The 26,913-nt window shown below is 37.4% G+C and overlaps 1 protein-coding gene across 1 annotated transcript in view; it reads left to right on the forward strand.

Annotated features, from left to right (window-relative positions):
- The first annotated feature begins 3,526 nt into the window (after nt 1-3,526).
- Nucleotides 3,527-26,913, forward strand: part of IKBKB (inhibitor of nuclear factor kappa B kinase subunit beta) — a 74,870-nt gene continuing 51,483 nt past the window's right edge. Inside the window, exons 1-5 of the mRNA XM_051975600.1 lie at nt 3,527-3,707; nt 4,398-4,518; nt 11,316-11,410; nt 15,741-15,858; nt 21,424-21,493. Of these exons, the coding sequence (XP_051831560.1) occupies nt 4,414-4,518; nt 11,316-11,410; nt 15,741-15,858; nt 21,424-21,493 (388 nt within the window). The 5' untranslated portion in view covers nt 3,527-3,707; nt 4,398-4,413. The remainder of the gene's footprint in view (nt 3,708-4,397; nt 4,519-11,315; nt 11,411-15,740; nt 15,859-21,423; nt 21,494-26,913) is intronic.

A 26,913-nucleotide genomic window follows, 5' to 3' on the forward strand; every position in this document is an offset into this window, starting at 1 on the left:
CCCAACCCAGTTGATAGTGTTCTCCCCTGGTTCAAAATTGTTGGTATTTATTTATATATGACTTGTTTCAGGTACATATTGGCTATGGAACTGTGAACAGATCTGTGCCCTAGGCACTTTAAAAATGTAAAGTACAGAGAAGGGGCTAACCTTTGTTGTAAAAGGAGTTTCCTTGTCCACTAGCTCTCTATCCCAATGAAATCACACATCAAGTCCTTATCCCTCTGTATCTTATTAAATATATTCTTCCCAATAGAATGTGAGCTCTTTAAATGAAAATAAGGGGAGCATTTATTAATAATAGCTAACATTTATATAGCGCCTAGAATTATTAATTTCACTAACACCAGAGTTCAAATCTCACCTCAGGCACATACTAGCTGTGTGACCCAAATGTTTCCCATCTCTCTCCTTAAGTGTCCTCATCTGTAAAATGGACATAAGAATAGTACCTACTTTTCAGGGTTGTTGTGAGGATAAAACGGGATAATATTTGTAAAGTGCTTTATAAACCTTAAGATTCTAGATAAAGGTTAGATATTATTTGATTCTTACAACAACCTTGTGAGGTAGGTGTTATTATCCTCATTTTTACAGACGAGGAAAACAGAACCTAACTAGTTAAATGACTTAAATAATTAGTTATCAGTGTCTGAAGCTAGATTTAAAACTAAGGTCTTCTAAATCCTAAGAACTTAGCTCTATCTACCATATCACCTAGAATACCTGGGAGTAGTGGAGAGGTGCTGGAGGAACTCTGGGAGGGAAGAGTGAGACAAGTATTTATGAAGCATCCATTACTACTATGTCAAGCACTTTCCAAATATCATCTTATTTGATCCTCACAACAATCCTCTGAGATAGGTGTTAGTATGACTCCTATTTTGTAGCTGAAGAAATTGAGGTAAACAGAGGTTAAGTGTTTAGCTGTGTTCACACAGCTCATAAGTTGTTTTTCAGTCATGTCTGACTCTTTATGACCCTATTTGGGGTCTCCTTGGCAAAGATACTGAAGTGGTTTGCCATTTCCTTCTCTAGTTCATTTTACAGGTGAGGAAACTGAGGTAAACTGGATCACCCAGCTAATAAGTATCTGAAGCCAGATTTGAATGTTCCTAATTCTAGCCTCTGCCCTCTATCCACTGAAGATACTCCCTCCCTTAAGGATGTAAACATCCTAATTAGGGCCAACAGGGAAAAACGACACAAGAGATAATGGTGTTCAGGAAAGGGCACCTATCTGGTGGGTAGACATATAAGGGACTAGGTTAACATGGCTAAATTGATTTGTTAAATTTCTAGAACTGAATAAGAAGAAAGGGGAGAGAGAAGGAACATCCAGGGTACTCAATGATGAGTTGATGATTGTTGAATTGAGAAAATGATCAGGAAGCATAGAATGATGTTATAGAGAGATTTCTCCTCTTTGAGTTCATGTAGTGGGTAATTGTTGCCAAATATATATTTACCACAAGGCAGAAATTATAGAGGCAAAAACCTAAATTTTATTATTATGTTCAAGTGTAGGTTTCAGGCCTGCCTCAGGGAAAATCTGAACAGTTATTAGGATTCTGACAAGGCTTCTTATAGGCAAAATTATGTCAGAGTAACAGAAATAATTCATCTACATATTGTAATCTTGTACTCTTTTAGGCCATAAAAATTAAACAGAAGATTGAATCTATACTTCTTTTAATGTCATAAAAATTGAACAAAATTTGTTTAAGCAATCATAATAATTTCATGTACTCTTTAAAGAAATAAATCTCATCAGACAAACTATATAAGTAAACTAGGCCAGGTCACAATTTAAAGTACATTTAGAAAATTCAGAAACAGGCTGATTAAAGAGGAGAATTTAGTGTCCAAAGACTCAGTTGAGACTGTTGAGAACTTTTTTCTGGCTTCTTATTTTAAAAATGTTTAAAGTTCTAAGGATCAAATGATTCAGCTAAAGCACCAGGCTTGGAGTCAAGAAGATGTGAGTTCAAATTCTACCTCAGTTACTTACAAGCCACATGACCAGGACCAAGTCACTAAACCCCTATTTGCCCTAATTCCTTATCCATAAAATGGGTACATACTAGAGGAGGAAATGGCAAACTACTCCAAGTATCTTTGCCAAGAAAATCCCAGTTATAGGTCATATATGACTGAAAAACAATAAGGCTCTAAGTAAATTTTTACATTCCATGGGACAGGTTTTGGTCAGTTGAATTTAATATTAAGACAGACTTTTAGTTAATCAAAATTTGCATAAGGAATGTTACTAGGTTCCATATAACAGAAGAAAATAAAAAAAATTCCCATAACGAAATGAAACTTGAATGGAGTCTGACTAAAATAATGGACCATTCACCAACATGGATATTGGAGAAATTGAGAGCAGGAACTGTTTCTCATTTTGTCTTTGTGTCCCCAGAACCTACCGAAGCACAATGTTTTGTACACTAAGTGCTTATTAAATACTTATTAAATGAATGAGTGAATGGATGGATGGATAAAATTATCTAAACTAATTCTCTCATTATATGGGTGAGGAAATTAAGGTTCAACTAAGTTGTCCATCATCATACTGGTAATTCTAAACTTGAGAAATTTTAGACATAAGACTTTACCACTATATCAGGCTGCTTCTCCATTTATTAAGGATAAATTTCTTTTGAATTTCCTTATATTCCTTGGGCTACAAATACTGGCTTTTAATCCAACATGACCAGAATTTACTTAATGCCCCTTAGATCAACTCCGTCATTTTTTAAAAGGAGAACTGAGCCTCAGAGAAGGGAACTGATTTGCTCACAAGCAACCAACTAATGCAGGAGGGTCACCACTTAGTCGAAGCCAGGTCCTTTGACTCTCCTTCCAGTATTTTAAAATTTATTTTTCTTTCTTCCTTTTGGCAGGGAGACAGTTTCTTCTGGAATAGGATTTAGCTGTGATTTATCCTTTCAGATAAAGGGCAGAGAGCCTTTAGAAGGAAGGGATAATTGACTTCTAAGAGTAATGACAATGTAGTAAAAAGCAAATTCTTGTAAATCATCAATCAATCCATCCAAAACAGTGACCCAAGGAAATTCCACCTCATGCAGTGTCAGAGGAAATGGAAAGAGCCCTGCCAGCTGAGGAAATCCCCATTGCTTCCACTCCCAGAACCTGCTTGTGGTTAGTTTCATTTATCTTAACAGGGCCTGGAACTTTGTGGCATTCATTCCTTGTTAGGAGATGCTGGGATGAGATTCCAAAGAGTACCTCGAAAACACTGTCCTTCCTATTTCCCCCCACCCCTCACCCCTGAGATTCTGTTTTTTGGATGGAGGACTTGTTTTTAATTTGTAGGACAAGATGTATTTTCTTGAGAAATTCTGGGAGCTGGGGAGCACCATGGGAAGAACCAGATGGGTTGGAAGGGTGTTTCAGAACATCCAGTCTAATATAAAAGAAGCCAATGGCAGGCCTGCTCGGTCCCTGTGGCCCCTTTAAGAGCCTGCCCGTCCCCCGCCATGTGGCCCGCTGACATCAGAGCAGGAAGTGTTTGAGGAAGTCTAGAGCTGGCAAGCAAGCTGTTTAATCCAGTTCCCCGAACCCCGATGTGGGTAGGGGGCATCCACTGACCTAAGTCCCTCCAAGTGGTCCCCGCCTCCCTCCGGGGATCCCTGTTCCCTGCCCTGACAACTGCTGCTTCCCCCTCCCCAGCCACCAGGCAGGTGAGTCACCTTCCCCCGCCCCCCCGGGACCCCAAGCTGGGACAGGTGGCTTAAAGCGAAACAGATCTGATCTCCCTCTAATCCCTCATCTTGATCATTTCTCTCCCTGACTTCCAGGGAGATAATCGATCTCGTTGGTCCCTGCCTGGAGGTTTGGGAACAAATTTCTACTGAGTTTAGGAAGTTTGCTTTTCCCACCCACTCTGTTTTGTCTCTGGCTGGTGAAAGTTAAAATTCTAGAGATTTTTGTAAAACCCAAAGAGAGAAAATCCAGCTACTGTGGGTTCCTCCACTGATCCTTTTGAAGTGAGTGGTTCAGGTGGGGGGAGGGAGGAGGATTCATTCATAAATTCCCTATACCATATAAAGGCATATCTGATTTCCCAGGAGGTAAGAATTGACTTTAAATTTTTTTTTCCCCCGGGGAAAGGGGAGGGGGGAATAAGGAGGGAGTCTTTAAATGGAACTTTTGATGGATTCCTTTGGTGACTGAGGGATCTCTTTGAATGAAAGCGGTGGTAGGGTGGGAGAGATCTTTAAAGGATTTGTTAGAAAAGACTTACTTTTAAAAAGAAAACAAAACCCACTTGTCCCTTCTCAGTCACACCCAAAGGCAGAAAATTCTCAATCCTATTGTGTCCAAGGGGTCTTGTTTTTCTTTCTCTGATCCTCCTCCTCTGATTCCCACAGCAATAACATCTTCAGAATGAGCTGGCCACCTTCTCTTCAAATACAGACTTGTGGGTCCTGGGAAATGAAAGAACGGCTTGGAACTGGGGGATTTGGAAATGTCATAAGGTGGCACAATGAGGTAGGACTCCTTTCTAGCCTGGGAAGAAATAAACAGTCATGGAGTAAGGGGCCTTAGTGCATCTCACTCTTCAATTCACTAGTGAGATTCATTCTATTTACTTTAGGTGTTCCTATCCCACCATGCTCCAGGTTTTGAAGACTTATTCTTTGGTCCTATTGATAGAGTGATCTCATTTGGAGAGAGAGACAAGGAGACAGAAAGAACTTAGATCAGAATAGATTCATCAGATTTGCTTCCCTTGTCTGCCTGTCAGAGGAAACTTGGACGCGTTATCTATCTACCTAATCAAAAAACTGCCATTTGTTAAACTTTTACTATGTGCAGAGGAAACAAAGAAATAGTGAAGATCCCTGACTTCAAGGAGTTTGTAGTCTAAAATTCAGTGACTGGATTTCATCATAGACAACAAACAAATACTCTGAGAAAATCCTACCCAAAATTATTTCCTTAGGGTCGTGGTTTACTTTCCACATCAGGAAGTTCAGCAAGTTCTTCACCATAATCCAAAAATCTGCTTGAAATGAGTGGTTGATTGTTTGCCCCTGTTGACTGGATAGTCATGCCCCATGGTTACGCAATTCCAAATGTGAAAGTGCACCAGGTCTTGTCAGTTCCAAGTGGACAGGACACCTGAATGTTCGGAGGTTAGACACAAACAGCTTGGAAACATTGCTCAGGAGAGAAGCTCTCATCTCGGGCAGAGGGTCAGGAGTGCAAGCCAACCTGTACCTGAAAGGGCCCTTTGGAAACTAAGACTATCTCTCAAACTCACTCAGATCTAAAAAGGATGCTCACACCTGAGGTTAACCCCCCACCATGGTTTAGTATGAAATGCACATCCCTTCACAGTCACCAAATTATTCCTACATTATAACATTAAGGACAAGTAAATACAAAATATTTAATCTGAAATGTTGGAAATAAGTGATATTCTTTCAAAGAGAATAAACAAAACATGTAGAATCTAGACTCCCTGACTGTCACAGGGATCTATGACTCACATCGTATAGTATCAGCCAGCATACAAAGCCCTTTCCTTACCGCAACCCTGTAAAATAGATAGGATAAGATTTTTTAAGCCAAAGTTTTAATTTTATTTTATAATTAAAATTCTGATAGAAAACATTCTATACCTAGATAGATTTGCACATTAGAGAGTTACCTAAGATAGGGATGAAATAACTTACCCAGCATCCCATGATCCATTTGTGTAAAAAGTGGGACTTTAACTTATCTTTTGACTTGGAGACCTGCTCTCCATCCATTGTGCCATAACAACTCTCAGGTATTGTAAGTATTATTGTGACCATTTTACAAATGAAGGAGGTTTAAATTTCTTGCCTAAGATTAAATGGCTATATGGGTTTTACATGGTAATGTTCTTGCTATTCATTGGCAAAATATTAGAGTGATTTGCCATGTCCTTCTCTAGTGGATTAAGGCAAACGGGACTAAATGACTTGGCTAAGGTCATACAATACTAGTAAGTGTTGGAAGCCAAATTTGATTTCAGATCATCTTGACTCCAGGCCCAGCACTTTATCCATTGAACCATCAAACTGTTTACTTGATAGTGCTAGGACCCAAATCTTGTTCAGGTCTCATTGTCTTGTCGTACCCTCCATCATAAGTTCCTTTTCAATCTGACCAAGGGTAATTGTTCTTGCTTTAAAAAAGAAAAAAAGGAAGGAAAGGAGGAAGGGAAAAGGAGAGGGAGAGAGAGAGAAGGAAAGAAAAAGGCAGAGAATGAGAAAATAATTTCCCTGAAAGTATTCCAGCTGTCTATCATATCCAGTCTGAAATGCTCTCCACCTGCTCTCTCCATTCTTGAGTGCCCACACAGTTCTAAATACCATTCCTCTGCAGCCACAAAGAACATTTTGGTTTTGACTTAATCGTGGACATATGGGCAAAGTCTGTAGCTAGAGATGTGTGTGACTGGAATTTGACCTGCATATTACTATTAAGTTATTTTTCTAAAATACCACTTGCCCACCATACATGCATGCTTGTGACACACACACACACACACACACCCCAGTTGGTTTTTCTTTCTGGGTGTGCCCTGTTGCCTTCAGCCACCTATATGGGTGCCACAATAACGAGACTGAGTAAGTAAGGTTAGGATATGGCTTCCATTGAAAGCTTTCTCATTGAAAGGACTCACCCCTTAGTCACCATGGGGAAGTTTCCTTTTAGAAGCTTCTCTGCCCTCTCTTTCCTCAACCTAAAGGTAAAGCTGTTCTCCGAAGGACAGGTCTAAATCTAGACAGGAGCTAGTCTAGCCTCCCCATTTTTTAGATGAGAAATCTAAGACTTAGAGAGAAGTGTCAAAATCAAAGTAACGTAGTGAGTAGCAGAGTCAAGATTTAAACTAAATGACTCTGACTTCAAATCCTGTGCTCTTTCCACTGTGCCACACTGCCTGAGACACTAGAACACTATTTAATGTCAGCTAAGAGTAATCAGAAGGTGAGAGGAACCAGTCTGGCTCTATGTTCTGGAACAAAGCATTAGGGTAGGTGCTTCCAAAGGAATCATCAGGGTTTTGAAATTAGGTTTAAACATTGTTATGGGCTAAGTCTAAACATAGTTTAGTGTAGGAGGTTCAAGCTTTTTTTAGTTTTATTTAAAATGCAATAGGTACTCCTGAAACATATAATCCAATTAAAACTACTTTAATAATTGAAATTTTAAAATGGCATGATTTAAGAATTTAAAAGGACATAAAGCACCTTTCTGTAGTCAGGAACTGAATGAAGTGTCCTGTAGGTATTTCAAGCTCCAGAAAATTATTCTGGTCATTTACCTGCCCCTGGACATAACCCATTATATATAATTCAAACCACTAGGACTTCAGTGTGAGTGAACTGAGCCAAGGAGCTCATAGTAGGTTGTAATGTTCGGGCTAGCCTTCTGGAGAATCTCAAGATCAGCCTTGATCTTAGTGGAGGAGTGCAGGAGGCAGGAGAGCCATAGGACGATGGTCAAAGATTGAATGTTCTATTTCCAGTTCTTCTCATCCCTTAAATACCTTGGTATGATTACATCATTAGAGCATACTGATTATGTGTGAACTAGAGAACCATTACATCACCATGCTAAGTACTAAGTATATGTATACTAAAGAACATCATCTCATCAATTTCACTGAGTTAACACCTTGTTGTAAGTATCCTTGTTTCAAGTATACTTCTCCAGAGTTCCGATCCTCTATAATAATAAATCTTGTTCCTTTCCTCCTCTAGGTCTTTCAACTTCTACACCTTTTAAAATAGGGGAGAATTAAGTTTCTTAACTTTAAAAATAGCCTTATTCCTTAGAGTCTGGGGATTTTGTTATTATTATTATTATTTTTTTTTTTACATAACACTATCATTTCTTTTCATAGTTTCCCATTATTTTCCTCTCTCTTTGCATCTAATCTGTCACCATGGTCTATTAATTCTATTGCCACAATATTTTTTTTATCCATCTCCTTCTTAATCACTCCTACTGTCAGCAGCCAAATTCAGGCCCTTATGCTACTCTTCTGGGATGTTGTAATAGTCTTCTAATGTGTCATCCAACTGTGTGTTTCCTCTCATCTCCCATGGATTTTGGGTTAGCTATTCTAATACAGTGGGTGTTCTAATTGTGAATAATCAGTAGTGGCTCTTTAGACAGAAAGGGTCAATTTCTGAAGCCCCCTACCTTGAGAGAGCTCTCCTTTTAAGAACATCCAACTTGGCCCAGCCTGGCCCTGCATGCCCATAACTTTTGCTGCTGGAGACACAGAAACAAATGCAATTCTGAACTGCAACGGGCTATGTTGATTGGGTATCTTCACTAAGTCTAACACCACTATGGACTGATAAAGAGAAGACAAAAATGACAAGTGGGGCATTGAAACTCCAAATAAGTAGGAGACAGTAAGAGAGCACCTTGGTGCCCTTGATAAGTCAGGTCACCATAGCCACCGATGGTCAGGTACAGCACCAGAAATTTCATGTCCCTCAAATGGATGATAAGATATCCAGCTTTGTCATCCCATCACAGATCTGGACCATCTGAATTAAAACCTCTAAGGTCAGAGACTTCTGCAAGCTTCTCTTGATAAGATTTGGTAGAGGTCAATCCTGAACCAATAAACCTTATGGAGAATGGAAGAGGTACTAGAGGAATTTATGAAGCAGGAGTGCTTAGCCATGACATAAAAGTTGGATGTTCTTAAAAGGAGAGCTCTCTCAAGGTAGGGGGCTTCAGAAATTAACCCTTTCTGTCTAAAGAGCCACTACTGATTATTCACAATTAGAGCACCCACTGCATTAGAACAGCTAACCCAAACTCTTATTTTGAAGAAGCCATGGACTTCTTCTTTAATGATACTTTTAAATAATTGGAGGAAATGCTAAATTTCAATGAGAGGTTAATAAAGTAAAAAATGTATATTTTCCTATTCAAGGTCATGGTTTCTCTGAAAGTTATTCTTGGACATACTGATGAACTCTACACCCCAAATTAAGAACCTCTCATATATCTAAGATATAAGAACCTATATTATCATCATTCTTATTTTCAAAATAGTGAAGAAAGTAGAGTCTGAAAACCACAGGCCAGTGAACTTGACTTTGATTCCTAGTCAAATTCTGGAACCAGTTATTAAAAGAATGGTTAAGAAGATCTGCAAAAGGATTCAGTAATTACAGACTGTCAAAACCAGATCAAGCCATTGAGTTATTAGACTGGCAAATCTGGGGAATGTTGGGATCATAGTTGGCCTAGATTTTTGTAAAGCATTTGACAAAATCTCTCATGTTTTTCCATCATATTTTTAGTTCATCTTATGGACTAGGTAGAGAAATATGGACTTGAAAATAGTACTGTTAGGTAGTTTCAAAAGTATGTTGAATGGCCAGACCCAAATTATGTTTCAAAATCTTCTTGGAAAGAGCTCTTTAACAGAATCCAGCATCTGAGCTTGACCTTGTATGGTTTAACATTTTTATTACTATCCTGGATAAATAATAGTAATTCACATTTACACATTAAAAGACCTACTTATAACAAAAAGGTACTTTATAAAAGTTGCTTTGAAAAGGATTTTTCTTCTAACATAAGATAAGTATTACAAGTATTTTAATCCCCATTTTACAAATGAGGAAACAAGTATAGAGATGTTTGATTTACATGCAAGGTCACAGAGCCAGCAAGTGTCAGAACTAAGGAAAAATAGATCTCTCATCATTCCAAATCCAGAATCTTTTCTCTGTATTTTACTGATTCTCTAAAAGCATAGAGGGCATACTTCTCCTCATACTTAGCTATTGTGGCATTGCTAATATTATTGTATGGTTTGGGATTATAATATAACTATATTACAAATATAAATATATAATATTCATTCATTGATTTTATATTTAAATAATATGTGTTCTATTAATATTCTATTATGATATTAAGGCACAAATATATAAGGCACACTTAATATAATACAGATTTTTATTAAATATATAAGATATTTTATAAATATACCTTTTCATATAAAATAATATAAATAGAAAACAAATGTAATGTGTTATAACATATAAAATACGATCATATAAACAATCTCAGCATGTAGTAGGAATTGTGTTCAGTTTTCTATATCATATTTGAGGAAGAAAGTTGATAAGTTGGAGAATGTCCTGAGATGAACAGCCAGGATGTTAAAGGGCAATAATAATAATAATAGCAATAATATTCATTACAACATTATTAATATGATGTTAGGATACCCAATAATTTACTACTATCACTACTACTACTACTACTACTACTACCACTACCACCACCAGCACCATCACTACTACTATTATCATTACTATTAATACTCCTACTTCGATCACTTTTAGTGTCATGGGTTGCTTCAGAAGCTAATGAGTACCTCCTTTGCTGCAATTCCCTAAGGAAAAGCTAGATAGATACTTATTTTATATAACAATAACACCTGGAATTTATAGAATGCTTTAGACATTCTTAAGGTAGAAGGAAGCTGTGTAGCTCAATAGAGTGATGAGCCAAATTCAAGAAGACTTTAAATTCAAATCTAAGTTCAAATTTGGCCTCAGATACACAGGAACTGCATGAACCCCAATTCACTTAACTTCTGTCTGTTTTTATCTCATCTGTAAATGGGGATAATAACAGCAAATACCTCCCCAGGTTGTTGTGAGGATACAATGAGATGACATTTGTAAACTGATTTGCAATTCTCAATAGTGCTATATAAATTCTAGCTATTATTAATATTACTATTCACATCTTACAGATAAGGAACTCGAGACAGATTAAATAGCTTGTCTTTGGTAACACAGATAATAAATGTCAAGGCAAAATGTGAACCCAAGTCTTTTTGACATTAGATCTAGCATTTTAGCTACTGTGCTACACTAATAGGTTGGGAATGAAGGGTGAGATTGTTCAAATACTGATTGGGTTAGACATCCTCTGGGGCCTCTTCCAACTTCAAGATTCTGTGAATATAAAGCATGGTTCCTACCTTCAGGAAGTTAACTGTGAAGGTGAGTTGAGAAAACAAACACTTATGTGACAAAGAATAATTAGATTATCAATTGAATAATGTTGATTATAATGCAATAGAAATTGGGGGAAAATCGGAAGCCATAAGCTGGAGGAGTGGGAAATGACTTCCTACAGAGGCTGGGACTTGTTCTGGTCCCTGAAGACTGGATAGGATGTTCAGATGTCATTCCTGATCAAGGACTACTCCACTAGCCACCTTTTTAACCATTCTGGACAAACTTTTCTTGCAGGAAACAGGAGAACAGATCGCCATCAAACAATGTCGGCAGGAATTAAGTCTTCGGAATCGCGAGAGGTGGTGCCTGGAAATACAGATCATGAGAAGGTGAGGTTCTGAAGATTCTGTCTCATCAAAGGGAGTCTCATAAAGCTTAGAGATAATACCAACGCTTGTAAGTAATCGAGATCTAGAGTAAGAATATCACAAGTTCTGAACCTATGATTTAATTGTGGGAGCAGGTAGAAAGGAAGGCAAGTGATAAGTATAGATTCCCTTTATGATACAAATGAGCAACTCTGTATTTTACAGTTTTATAATTTAGAAAGTTATCTGAAGCAAAGTCATTTTGATTGGTTAAGTGATTTTTGCATGGTTTGTATACATAGGCTAATATATGCCAGAGACAAGACTAAAACCCAAACCTTCCTGGTTGATCATCCATCCCCTTTGCCAAAAATAGATGTTCTTGATATGTTTCCATCTCCCTTGTGTTTTGATACAATCACAGAATCCCCAAATTGCTAGGGACTTTAGAGATTATCTATTCTGATCCAATTAGGCAAATGCTCCATAACATCACCAACAAATGGTTATCTGGTATCCATTTTTATTCATCTTCTGAGATGGAATCAGACCATTTAATTTTTAGACAGCTTTAACCAATAGGAATTTTTTCTTAAATCAAGATGAAAATCACCTCAGCTCTTTACCTTCCCACTCACAATGGTTTGAATTTTTACTTCTTAGGGTCAAGAGGTCAATTCAGCAAATATTCAGAATAAAATTGATTCCTCTTCCATATGATGAGCTTTTATGTGGATGTGTATATATATATATATATATATGTATGTACATATAGATATATGTATATATGTCTATACACAATATACACATACACATATTCATGTATTGTAAGTGGGACATAGATACATAGACAAAGATAGAGTTCCTTGAATACTGTATCATTGCTCATTAAAATCATTTTTAGATAACATAATGTCAACAGTATCACTCTGGAAATATGGTCCATTAATCATTTCAAAAGAGGTAAAGAGAGAGGGGAAGTTGGCTGAGAAAGCTAGTTATTCAGGCAGGTCAGGAGGCCTCCCTCAAAGCTAGCTGGTGGTATATGTAACAACTGCAATTCACGTTCATAGAAAGATAAGATAATGCTAAAAATCACCCTTAATAAAACATTCCCAGAAAAGTGGGGAGGAGGGAGAAGGGGAAGGCATGGGTATGATTAGATATGAACTAAAAAAAAAAAAAAACCCTCTAATCTATCATCTGAATTGCATTAAATATCTTCATCATTTTATTACACTATAGAAATCTCAAATCTATATATTTTCTTCTTTTATTTTCTTATAACTAGCATCTTTAGTTTTCTAGATATTATTGAGCTTACTTGTATATTTAACCAGAGTCCTACTTACCTTCTGTGGGGACTAGGTTGCATTTTCTTTTGTATCATTTTGACTATCATAGTAATATTTGTATACTAAATAATTGCTTGCTGAATTAAGAGGGAAAACAGCTAATAATAAATATGGCACTTTCCTCAAAGTAACCCTGTGATGGTAATATAAATATTACCATCTTTAATTTATAGATGATGAAACTGTGATTCAGGAAGTTTAAATGGCATATTCATATATATTATGTGTGTGTATATATATATATATATATTATATATATATACACTATATATACTATATAAATATATCATATATCATATCTTCTTATTCAGTTATTTTTCAGTCATATCCGACTCTTCATGATCCCATTTGGGGTTTTCTGGCAGAGATATTAGAATGGTTTGCTATTTCCTTTTCCAGCTTATTTTACAGATGAGGAAACTGAGGCAAATAGGATTAAGTAATTTGCCCAGGGTCACACAGCATCTAAATAAATGTATGCTGCCAAATTTGAACTCTGGAAAATGAGTCTTCCTGACACGAGGCTCAGCATTCTATCAATGCACTACATAGTGCTTTACAAATATTATCTCGTGATTCAGGCCAGTTCCAATAGTCTTGGGATGAAAAGAGCCATTTGCACCCAGAGAGAGGACTGTGGGAACTGAATGTGGATCACAACATAGTATTTTTCATTCTTGTTGTTGTTTGTTTGCTTTTTGTTTTCTTTCTCACTTTTTTCCTTTTTGATCTGATTTTTCTTATGCAGCATGATATTTGTGGAAATATGTATAGAAAAATTGCACATGTATAATATATATTGGATTACTTGCTATTTTGACTGGGGAAGGAAAGGAAAAAAAATTAGACCGCAAAGTTTTGTAAGGGTGAATGTTGAAAATTATCCATGTATATATTTTGAAAATAAAAAGCTTTAATTAAAAACAAACAAAATCAAATATCTCATTTGAACCTCACAACTCTAGAGATAAATAGATGCTATTAATATTCCTGTTGTGACAATGAGGAAACGGAGCCAGACAGAATAACTTATCCAGGGCTCAGAGGTAGAAAGTATCTGAGGCTTCTTCATTCTGGTCTAGTGCCCTAATCACTGTACTGCCCAGCTGCTTCTTCACTTCTCCCTTCAGATGCAGTGTTTTTTTCCCTCTGCTAGGATGATTGCCGTTAGTCTCCGGATGGCAGCTCTCAAAGTATACTGTTGCAGAGAAGCAACATTGCATTGCTTGAGAGTCAGTAGCTTCCTGTTGCTTGGGAACCCAGTTTTTAGATAGTACAAGATGGAGAGTTTGCTTTGTTTGGATTTAGAATTTGGGTACTTGTGCCTGGTGAACTCATTCTTCAGTGTACTGAACGCCCCAAATATAAAGAGTATAAAGTTGCATTAGTTTTAGCAGCAGTTACCCTTGATGTGTGCTGCATTGGGGAGAGGGAGGAATAGTCAGAAAAGACAAGGTATTTGTGAAAATTTGAAAATATGAAAGAGAAGGAGGCTAAAGGTTGATTGTCAGTTATGGTCCCCACTGATTCCAGGCTCTATTCTAGTCCAATGTTTTGGAATGAGGCAGCTGAGATATGGTGAGAGGACATGCAAACGGAGGTTGGTCATACAATGAATAAACAATTCTTAAATGCCTGCTGGATGCCAGAACTGTGCTAAGCACTGAGCATACAGAAAGAAACAAAAGACAGCCCCTGTTCTCAAAGGGCTAATGAGATCATCTAGTGCAATCTCTAGGCAAAAATTTATTCTCAGACACCCCCAAGCCTCCAGAAGGAGGCCTTCAGAAAGCCCTCTCATTATCCTTGGAGGTGGCTCAGTCCACTTTTGGATGCCTCTAGTTTATATTAAAAGGCAGCTGGATGGCACAGTGGATAGAGTACTGAACTTGGAATCAGGAAAACTAACCTTCCCTTACTAGCTGTTTGATCCTGGACAAGTCATTTAACCCTATTTGCCTCAGTTGAAAGAGAAGCAGTTTTGCCTCAGTTTTCTCATCTGTAAAATGAGCTAAATAAGGAAATAGCAAGTCATTCCAGTATTTTTGCCAAGAAAACTCCAAATGGAATCATGGAGAGTCAGACATGACGGAACAATAACAACCAAAGTTCATATATTGATTTAAAATCAGCATGCCTGTAACTTCCTCTTAGTACTTTCATTAGACTATGAGCTTCATAAGCGCCTGTTTTTGTCTTTTTTTGGATCCCCAGCATTTACACAGAGCATATGCATTGTCAAAATTGGAATATTAATAATTTTCTTAGGATTGTTGAGATCAAATGAGATAACATTTATTTTTTTAAAAATTTTAAACTATTTTCAAAATATCTGCCTAGATAGTTTTCAACATTCACCCTTGCAAAACCTTGTGTTCCAAATTTTTTCTCCCTTCCTTCCTCTTACCCCCTCCCTTAGGCAGCAAGTACTCCAATATGTATTATACATGTGCAATTCTTCTATACATATTTCCATAATTATGAGCTAACATTTATAAAGTGCTATGTATAAGCTAGATTTATTACTTATATCACTTCAACTTCTAAGTCTCAACTTCCTTATCTGAAAAATAATCATGATAATATTTGATACTAGAGTCTGTGGTTCCATGCAAGGCTTAGTTCTCTCTTCCCTATATCATTCTGTGGTTTTTTTTTTTTTTTTGGTGGAGAGAAAAGAAATTTATATAAAAGGCTCCTGTTAATGAGGTAGTATAAAGAGTATTTGGTACTTTTGTGACCTTTAACCAGTTAAGCCCTTGAGACTCAGTTCCTTCATCAGAAAAATGAGAGAATTGCACTAAATTGAATTCCAAGATTCAGTCAAGGACTAAATCTGTGATGTCATGGTCTGCTTTAAAAGGCAGTCCATTGGGAGACATAGAAAAATAAACAAGATTCTATTCCTGCCCACAAAGAAGTTACGATTCTAATAACAAAAATGATTAGATGTTGACAGTATAGAGATAATAATACATTAGCTCTCTTCTTCTCAGACTCAATCATCCCAATGTAGTGGCCGCCCGGGATGTCCCTGAAGGGATGCAGAAATTGGCACCCAATGATCTTCCCCTGCTGGCTATGGAATATTGCCAGGGTGGAGACCTCCGAAAGGTAAAGTGCTTGGATCAAGGGTCCCTCTAATGTACCTGAAGGGAGACTTGGAGTGAGAAGGTGGGGTTGGAGATTTCTTTATTTGAGAGGATTAGAATGACTTTAAAAAATTTCAAAATGAGGAAATTCAGAATGACTAGAATGATTCCACCCGAATTTCATTAGCTTCTGAAGTGTCCCTGGATGCTGGGTGTGATGTAAGATTGCTCTTGCATGACTTTATCTGAAAGTTGTACAACAAAAATGAGAAAGTGATTTCTCTGCATCCTGCTTCTCAATTAGAAGGAAAACACTGTTGGGGATTGTAGTCAAGGAATGGGACACTAACTTTGTAAACTTTAGGGAAAAGCCTTCTTTTTTTAACTTTTGGTGCCTCTTCCCTGTTTGAGTTTCGAGACCATATCAAGATCTTTTTTCTTCTGTAGATCCCAAAAGACTGATAAGAAATTTGCAGTTTGAGGTAGGGGAAAACACTAGAGCAAGAGTCACCCAAACAGCTGCCCTTTCTGTTTCTGGCCCTCACCATGGATTTATTGTGTGCTCTCTCTTTCTTCATCTGTGAGGGAGGACAGAACTGTCTTACCAAAGATCAAATAAATATGATATGAGACATTCTGATAGGATAAAAGCATTATGAAAAAGCAAATACTGCCATGAAAGGTAACATAGTCATCAGCATTTCCCTGAATGTAATTTTCTCATTTAGTCCAAATTTCACTGAAGTCATCCCACTTAAAGCAGAGGAATGGGCTTAAAAGGGCACAGTGTCCTGCCCTTTATCTCTAAGTCTCCATCCTGGAACACAGTGTTATTCATTAATTTCTTTTGTCAGTCAATTCCACAGAAACTTCCCCATTTGATTTTGTTTCCCCAACTCACTTAATCCACTCATGGGAGGTGGGCACAGGAATGGTAGTTTGTGTCAGAGCAGGATATGAGCAAATCCGCGGCATGATAAAGTAGGAAGAGGCTATGGGAAATCAGGAGATCTGATTGTAATGTGTATTGGGGCTTTTTTTTTTTTTTTGCTCCTGTTTTGCTAACCTTTGAAAAAGTTCTGAGTATAGACATGACTTGTAAACTGATTTAAAAACCACCCATTGTTAAGGGTTGAGTTATTTGGTTTTTGGAGCGGAGTGGAGAGAATATGTTGAGGATTAGTGAGAACTCGGTTAGGAATAATATCAGACTGTAGAAAACTCTGAAACTGAGCCAGAGGGGGAAGCTTCGACCTAACATGGTAGACAGTAGGGAGAAACTGAGCAAGGTAATGACATGGCAACAAAAGCACTTTAGGAAAAGACTTTAGTCTTGTACTTGAATGGCTGAAAGGAAGAAACATCCAGCCTCAGGTATATACTAGCTATATGACTTCAGGTAGTCATTTCACCCCTCTGCCTCAGTTTTCTCATCAGTGAAAAGGGGATAACTATAGCACCTACTTCCCACAGTTGCTATGAGAATTAAATCAGATAATATTTATACAGTTTCTATCACAATGCCTGGAAAGTGCATTTGGAAAGTGAGTTTTATCAGTTCATCCAAGATTGATTAAGCCTCTAGTTACTGAATTCTGCTCAGTAGGCTCATGAGAGATTGGTAAATGCCAAATGGTTAATTTACAAGGGTGTGAGAACTAGCGATTGTCATCTGCCCAACTTGGTCAGATGCAGTGGTAAAGGAACCCACACCCTTTAGACTATTTCTGTCTACAGTCATAGTGTTGGTGATTCAGAATTATGGCACCCCTTCCTCTGGACATTACTGGAGCCACACTAACCAAGTGGTATCATATGTAATATTTTTTTCGATGTTCCTTATCAGTTGCCAGGACACCATACTTCCTCATGACATTTATTGCTGTTTCCGAAATCCCAGCTTATCTTCCATTAATCCCATTTTAAATTGATGCCTTCCCTTCAGGGCAGTGCCCCAGAGTGCCTTACTGAGAATTATGAACCTTTTCTTGGGATCATAGATCTGGCTCTGGAAAGGAATTTAAAGGTCATTTAGACCAATGCCTTCATTTTAAAAGTAAAGAAATCAAATCCTGGAGGGATAAAATGACTCTCCATCCAAGGTCAAAAAAGGCCACAGAGGTTGTACAAGTGGTAGAGCTGGCATTCATACTTAGGACCCAGGATTCTCTCATTTTTTGCTCTAAGTTCAACATTAGGAGTATGGACTTATGGCTAATAAGGGATCTCAGAGGCCAATTAGTCTCTTATTATTAGATTGTAGATTTCTTGAGGGCAGGAATAGAATCTATAGAATTTACTTTTACCTGTCTCTCAGGGGACTGCCCTCAAAGGTGGGATTGTAGGATCACAGATTTAGACTTAGAATGAATTTAGACCTAAATAAATCTAATCTAATCCCCAGAAAAGTTAAGGGATTGCCCACAATCATACAAATAAAAATAGTGACGGAGCTGGGATTCAAACTGAGGTCATTTGACTCTTAACTACTCCATCATGATGTCTCTCAAGGGCGAAGTGACCTCTGTAGGTGGCTACTTGTCCATTTATGTTGATTCTGATTAGCTTCAGTACCAGGGGATGACTTTTTTATATCTTATTCCCATATTCTGGGAAGAGCAAGGGATCCTCTTTATTTATGAAATGAATTGATATTTATGAAGCAAAATGAAATTTTAGCCCAGTCCTTGGTGTCTAATAGGAATTTAACAAATGCTTATGCTCTTCCCTTAGGCTGATTAATACCATCTCTGTGTGTCAAGGAATAGGCAGGAGCCAGAGTTATCCATTCTCTTCTTCCTCTGGGGAGAGCATTTCCCAATCTACGTGCGATCTGTTGATCTCTTAGAAGTTTGCCAATGAATCAGCTTCTATCATTTTCACATAATACACAGTCAAAATAAAAAATTGCAAAATCAAAAAAAAAAAAAAAAAAAAAAAAAAAAACCCTTGACCACAAAACCAAGTCCTTTACCCATGAACATAGATAGACAAGCCTAGCTAACATGAAACAAGTATAATTATCTGAATTAATCTGTACAAATATCTGTTAACTTTTTAAGTAAATGTACTAAAATACCAAAGCCATATTATGAAAAAATAATAAATCAAATGAGATAATATTTGTGAAGCACTTAGCACAATGCCTGGTATCTAGTAGGCATTTAATAAATGCTTGTTCCTTTCCCTTCTATACTGATTAACACCATCTATATATTTCAGGGAGGAGGCAGAAACCAGAGCTGTCCATTCCCTCCTTCCTCTGGAGAGAACTAGTAAGAGCATTCCCTGGTCTACATGTGATCTATCGGTCTCTTAGCAATTTGCCAAAAATAAACAAATCAAGTGAAGTAATATTCAGAAAGAATTTAGTATACTGCCTGGCACATAGTAGGTACTTAATAAATTCTTGTTCCTTTCCCCTTCAACCTAAAGTACAGCTCATATAGCAAAAGATATGGGGAAACTATTGTGGCCCAGAGAGGTGATTTTACACAAATCAAGTAGGTTGTAAATGACAGGGACCAATTCTAAGTCTAGAGCTCTTTTCTTAAAAGCATTCCCTCTTCCGCCTTCTCTTCCTCCCTTCCTTTCTCCATTCCTCCTTTCTTCCTTCTTTCCTTCCTTTCTTCCTTTTTTTCTTTCTTCTTCCTTTCTTCGTTCCTCCTTTCTTCCTTTTTTTCTTCCTTTCCTCCTTCTTTCCTTTCTTCTTTTTTTCTTCTTTCTTTTCCTCCTTCCCTCCTTCCTTCCTTCTCTCCTTTCATCTTCTTTTCCTTCCTTCCATCCCTTCTTCCTTTTTTCTTTCTTTTCTCATTCCTTCCTTCCTTCCTTCTTTATTTCCTTCCTTCTTCCCTTCCTTCCTCCTTTCCCTCTTTCTTCCCTCTTTTCCTTCCTTCCTTTCCTTCCTTCCTTCTTTCCTTCCTTATGATGAGACTTTGAATTTAGCTGGGTCACTTCTACAATACACACAGAGATATAATCTGCCTCCAAGGCCATACTCAAAACCTTTCTAGCTCAGAGGGACATATAGCTTCCTGACACCATCTCTTATCATTCATAAAGTACCTTTCTCAGACAACCCTGTGAGGGAGGAAGAACAACTATACCCTCTTTTATAGACAAACAAAACAAAAAACTGGAGTCTTTTAAGTGAGATTCACATGGTCACACAACTAATAACAACAACCACGATGGAAATAGAGACTGAACCTGCAACTTCACTGATATGGGATAAACTTTCAGTTGGAGAGACTGATATAGTCTCTGAAATTTATAGTTTTGAAGAAGTGCCGAGAGTAGGAGATAGAAAACTAGAAACCCTAGCCAAATCAGGACTATCTTTGTACAATCCCTGGTCATACAGATTGTGTATTACTTGCTCAGAGTCTGTACAGTCAGAATGTGGCATTTAGCCAGCACTTATTAAGTACCTGCTCCTTGCCAGGCACTGTACTAAGTGCTGAGGATACAAAGAATGGCAAAAGACATTTCTTGCCCTCGAAGAGCTTACTATTTAATGGGGGGAGATAACTTGCACACTCAGTGTACAAACAAACTAAATTAGAGATAATCAATAACTGAAGGCCCCAGAATTAAGAGGGATTGGGACAGGTTTCTTGCAGAAAGGGGGACTTTATCTGGGACTTAAAGGAAGCCCTTGGCAGCACAGTGGATAGAGTTCCTGGCCTGGAGTCAGGAAGACTCATCTTGCTGAATACATTCCTTTCTGATTCCCCTACTAGCTCTATGACCTTGGACAAGTCGCTTAACCTTGTTTGCCTCAGTTTCTTTATGTGTAAAATGAGCCGAAGAAGCAAATGGCACAGTGCCTGGCACATAATAGGTGCTATATAAATGATTATTCTCTCTTTCCCCACATTCTGACTTATAGCTATTAAGGACTTAAGCTGGTTAACAATGGGTTCGTTTTCAATAACCCTCACCCTAAAATGCACTAGGCAAAGTGGGTAAGAAGACCAGAATAATATTCACTCTCCAAAATATTTCCTCTTTTGATGGAAGACATAGTGGTAAGTTCTTGTGTAGGAGTATAAATGAAATGTGGGTCCATCCCTGGGAATATTTGAAGCCTGTGCAGTTTCTATTCTATACCTGTCCTCTGCTCCTTAAATTCAAGTCTTTATCCAGTCAAGTTGGAATACATACCAGGGGCAGTTCTGAAAAGGCAGGAAGAAGAATCTTATTGGAGAATTGATTTAGCGATAGGAATCTTTGAGTCATCCAGTCCAACTCCCTTCTTAAGGAAACTAATCCAAGGTTACACAGATAAATGGAGAAACAGCATTCTCATCCAGGTCCTACACCTCCAAATTCTTTCTGATGTACTGTGTTGCCATCCATGGAGTTGTCACCAAGGAGCACATGTGACATTATATTTGGATACAGCCCATTTCCTAAAAAATCAATAGTGCTCAAGCTAGGGTACTGAGACTTTAAAGGCAAGACCGTTCATCCTGGGCAGGAGTAGAGTCCGGTACAAAACGTTTGTGAGCTTTCAGGTAATTTGCTGTTACCTGTAAAAGGCTGATAGAGTCTGATATTCTTTCTCCCTTTGAAATCCTGACAGTACCTGAACCAGTTTGAGAACTGCTGTGGTCTTCGGGAAGAAGCCGTCCTCACTCTGCTTTCTGACATTGGTAAATTGGATTCTAGAGTATGTCGGGTTTTTGAACTTAGGAGGATGTTGTGTGGGTCAGCTCTAAGCCCCGGAGGAACTGAGGAACCATCTCAAAGTGTTGTACCCTTACAGAGTGAGGGAGAAGGGAATGAGGCAGGCTAAGCAGACAAATGTCAAACTTACTTCTTATCTAAGCTATGAGGAATTATGAAGTATACATAAAAGCTGATTTACTTTCCCATTAAAATAGTTCCACTCCCTCTTTTCCTGGAAGAGCCAAAGATAATCCAAGTTGTCATTTAAGTGCATTTTATTTCCTTGTGATAACTTCTTTTCTCTTCTAAAGAAAGTAAACTTCTTTATACTAATAACTCATATGTATGAGGAACCCAAGCAGGGATCCAAGGAAGGGCTAAGTGTTAATGGCAGCTCCTCCAACTTGGTAGCTCCCAGAGGTGATGTGGAAGTTTGAAGGCAGTAGGAAATGAAAAAAGTAGACTTTAGACACTTACTAGCTGTGTGACCCTGGACAAGTCACTATTTGCTCCAAAATAATCATTTAAGGATAGTGCATGGGTAAGAAGGAAGTGAGAAAAGAAGAAATTGGCACTTTTGAGGAGAGAAGACTAATAGTTTTATAACTTTCACTTGTCTTGTTCTGGGAGGGGTCACCCTTTTTGCCCTTCCAGCAAACATAATTTGGTATTATGACTGTCTTATCCAACTCCGGTGTTTTGTCTTCCTCCAGTGACCACCAAGTGTGGCTCATTACCATGGAACTCTGATAAAGGAGTATGGGGGAGGCCGAGAGGGTGTCACTCTGTAAGGGTGGAAGCCCACTGTCATCTTGGTATCTTTTCACATTCGTATTGTTTATGTCATCAACATTCCAGTCCTGACCAAATCAGCAATATGGTGTGGGCCAATGTTCCACACCCTAAATCACTGAAGATGAAATAATGAGTGAAGTTGGAAGGTTTTCTTTGTGCCCTTTTTTAGCACTTGTTTTATTATCCAATGAGGTAATTTTAATTTTGTTTAGCTTATCCTAGTCATTATCTTTATTTGGCGGTATTTTCTTTCTTTTTAAAAAAATAATGATTTTTTCCCCATTTAACAAAGAGCTACTTCTTCTCCCACCCTTTCTCTTCACCAATTGAAAAAGAAAAAAAATTAAATCCTCATAACAAATACACTTAGGAAGAAAGGAAACAAACATTTGGTAAGTACCTATTATGTGCTAACTGCATTACAAATATTATTTCATTTGATCCTCATAGCCATCCTGAGAAGTCGTATTATTATTATCCTCAATGAAGTATATTGTAAATGAAGATATTGAACCACACAGGTTAAATGACTAGTTCAGGGTCACACAACTAGTAAGTGTTTGAGGTCACATTTGAACTCGGGTCTTCCTAACCTAGACCTCTATTCACTGTCCCACCCACTTCCCTATTTTCAGGGAAAACAGATTCAAATACTAGCCACGTTCAAAAAATATATTATACTTTTTCTTCAATGAAAGGGAGCTCCCTTTCTTCTCATTTCTCATGGCATTCTCCCTGGACTTCCCTTTTGGATTCAGATCACTTTTTTAATGGTTTTATTACCATGGGCAAGTCTTATAACTTTCCTGAACCTTATTTCCTCATCTGTAAAATGGGGCTAGATCTACTCCTTAAGATTGTTGTAAGTGAAGCATTTTGTAAAAAATTTGTAAAAAGAGTATAATATAATTGGAGGCTGTCCTGATCTGACAGTTCTCTGTTAAGAGGTAGGTAAATGCTTCACCATCAGTCCTCTGGAATTGTGATTGGTCATTGCTTTGATTGGAGTTAAGAAGTCCTTCAAAAGTGCTTGTTTTTACAATGTTGTTTCTGTAGATTGTTCTGGATCTGCTCACTTCACTGTCCTACAAGTCTTCTGAGGTTTCTCTGAGACCATTCCTTTTTATCATTTCTTACTTTATCTCATTCATATGCCATAATTTATTCAGCCATTCCCAGTTGAGGAGCATTCCCTTAATCTTCCATTTCTTTCTCACTATAAACATATTTTATGCTGCTAAAAATAGTTTTATACAGCAGGGTCCTTTCTCTTTTTCTTTGATCTCTGTACACATGCCATCATTGGGGAGAATCCAGCTTTTTTTTGAAGACTCGTTGGAGGTCTGTCATCCTTCACAGTTCTATGTAGGTCAAAATTTGAGATTGGGATCCAGTGGACCAGAACTGACCACTGTTTGCTCTCTTCCTTAAGATTTTCAAGAATAGGGATTCTCTCACTTCTTATCCATTTCCTTGGTTCTCCTTGTGATAAAGAAATTCTTCCTTATTTCTACTCCAAATATCTTCTAGATTAATGTAAGACTATTCCTTTTATTCAGTCCTCTATCAGTAAGGGGAAAACAGCTGGTCAGCATCCTCTTCATAAAAACTCATCTGCACTTTTTATACTTGATGAAATGCTGAGCAATACCTTTTCCTCAATGGTTTAGTGATTTTAGCATTAGTACAGACATTTTCTATGCTCTGTATATTCCTAATTGCCAATCTTCACATTATCTTAGGATTTGTTCCTATTGCAAAGAATTAGGATAGAGTCAACAAAATGTCTCCAGCTTCTTTGCATTAGTCTGAGCAATCCCCAAATCTGAAATTAACTTCCTCCTTTTCCGCATGCCTCAAAAATCTTTATCTTCCTGCAAGGTACACATTAAGTTCTGTCTTTTCTACATATAGCCTGAAAATTTTCTCTGCCTCCTCCAATATTCTGGGAACACAGCATTCCCTTCATTCCCTACACCATTGTATGTTTATATATGTTCAGGAAGTTTCTTTCCTCCCCCATAAAATGTAAGCTCTTTGAGAACAAGGATTATTTTTATCTTTGTAACCCCAGTGGTTAGCTAGCACATTCTCTTACTTGATATTGCCTTACAGGTATCATTGCACTTAATTAAGAATAAATAGAGTTCTATGCAATTCTCATTTGTCAAAACATTGCTGTCCTTATGTTTTTGTAATTTGAAGAATACATGGTGACAGATTTTTTTGTTATTGTTGCTGAATCTTTTCAATCACGTCCAATTTTTCATGACCACATTTAGGCTTTTCTTGGCAGAGATATTTGAATGGTTTGCCATTTCCTTCTCGCTTATTTGATGAAATAAGATCGAGTGACTTGTCCAGAGTCACACAGCTAGTAAGTGTTTGAGGCCACATTTGAATTCACATCTTTCTGACTCCTGATCTTCTAGCCCTCAGCACTTTGTTTCTTAGTTACTCTATTCTAGACTCAGGGAAGGGAATAAGCATTTATCAAATGTCTATTCTGTGTCAAGCATTGTACTAAGCATTTTACAAATATCTCATTTGAACATCACAACAGTGGTAGGGAGTTAGGGTTATTAATATTTCCATTTTGCTAATGAAGAAACTAAGGCAGAAAATAAGTATTCACACAAAAGATAAATGTCTGAAGATAGAGATTTCAAGTCTTGAACTTTAGAAACATTTTATAAGCCATTTACTTTAGGCTTTCCTTTTTTTCTTGGTTTCCACCTTCAAATTCTATTCTTTTCTATAACATTTTGCTTTTTTAATCAGTTACTGAGTACCAACTACATATGTGTTCCTGTGCTGTATGGTATAAAACTTGGTTTTAGTCTACTAGGAAATTATATTAAAGCACATAACTGCTGAAAGAATATAGCAGTAATAGATAATTAAATGATCATTAACAATAGGAATTCAGAAAAGAAGTACATTTAAGGGCTAGGAGGGTCAAAAGAAGGCATTTTTTTTCTCATGGATATTTCTAAAAATTAATTTACTTTTAATGTACATTTTAAAAATTTTTTGAGTTCCAAATTGTCTCCCTCCCTCTTACTCCTCACTTCCCCTTTGAAAAGTCAAGCAATATGATATCAATTATACACGTGAAATCATGTATATTAGCCCTTTGAGAGAACAAAACTCACAAAAAATAAAGGCAATGAAAAAATATGCTTCGACTTGAAGTCAGAGTTTATCACTTTTCTCTCTAGAAGTGGATAGTATTTTTCAATCATGATTTTTTGGAAGTGTTTCAAGAAAATTTCTTATCTATAAGAGGTGTTCTATCCCAGTGTCAGCAAGTCACTTGAGCCCACCACAGTTAGCTGCTGCTGTTTGAAAGCAGGGGCAAATTTTTTTGGTCCACAAGCACCATCTTGGGAAGATAAAACCCCAAAACTTTCTTTATATGTAGTAGCTGATGTAAGAATGACATAAGTATTTTTCAGAAATCTTTGCCAAACTTTGGAACTTTGGAAAAATCATTCCCTATACTTAGGCCTCTTCCAGCATGTATGAGAAAGGAAAATTTTCTTAAAGCAGAGAAAAGTCAGATATTTGGGGACAGATTGGTCAGCTCCATGCATTCTTTCCTCAAGTTAACAAGGCAGGTGAGGCATTTCCACTAATGTTGACATACAACAAGAGTTGTATGTTTTAAAACACAATATTTGTTGTGTTTTATTTTTCCAAATACATGCAAAGATAGTTTTCAATATTCACCTTTAAAAACCTTGTGTTGCAAATTTTCTCCCTCTCTCTCTTTCCCCTCCCCTAGACAGCAAGCAACCTAATATAAGCTAAACATGTGCAATCCTTCTAAATATTTCCACATTTATCTTGCTATACAAGAAAGATCAGATCAAAAGGGGGAAAAATGAAAAAGAAAACAAAAAGCAAGCAAACAACAACAAAAAATGAAAATATTGTGTTGTGATCCACACTCAGTCCCCATAGCCCTCTCTGTGGATGCGGATAACTCTCTCCATCATATCTTTTGGAATTGCCCTGAATCATCTCATTGTTGAAGAGAGCCACATCCATCAGAATTGAGCCTATATAGTATTGTTGTTGAAGTGTATAATGATCTCCTGGTCCTGCTCATTTCACTCAGCATCAGTTCATGTAAGTCTTGCCAGGTCTTTCTGAAATCATCCTGTTGGTCATTTCTTACCAAACAATAATATTCCATAATATTTTTATACCACAATTTATTCAGTCATTCTCTAGTTGATAGGCATCCACTCAGTTTCTAGTTCCTTGCCACTTCAAAGGGCTGCTATAGACATTATTGTACATATGGGTCCTTTTTCTATTTTTATGACCTCTTTGGGATATAGGCCCAATAGAGACACTGCTGGATCAAAGGTAATGCACAGTTTGATTGCCCTTTGGGCACAGTTCCAAATTGCTCTCCAGATTGCACCTGTTCACAGTTCCACCAGCAATGCATTTGTGTCCCAGTTTTCCCATATCCTCTCCAACATTCATCATTATTTTCTCCTGTCATCTTAACCAATCTGAGAAGTGTAAAATGGTACCTCAGAGTTGTTTTAATTTGCATTTCTCTTTCAATCATAATTTGTTACAATTTTTAAAA

This window comes from Antechinus flavipes, chromosome 2 (genome assembly GCF_016432865.1).
Source record: "Antechinus flavipes isolate AdamAnt ecotype Samford, QLD, Australia chromosome 2, AdamAnt_v2, whole genome shotgun sequence".
NCBI classification, from domain to species: Eukaryota; Metazoa; Chordata; class Mammalia; order Dasyuromorphia; family Dasyuridae; genus Antechinus; species Antechinus flavipes.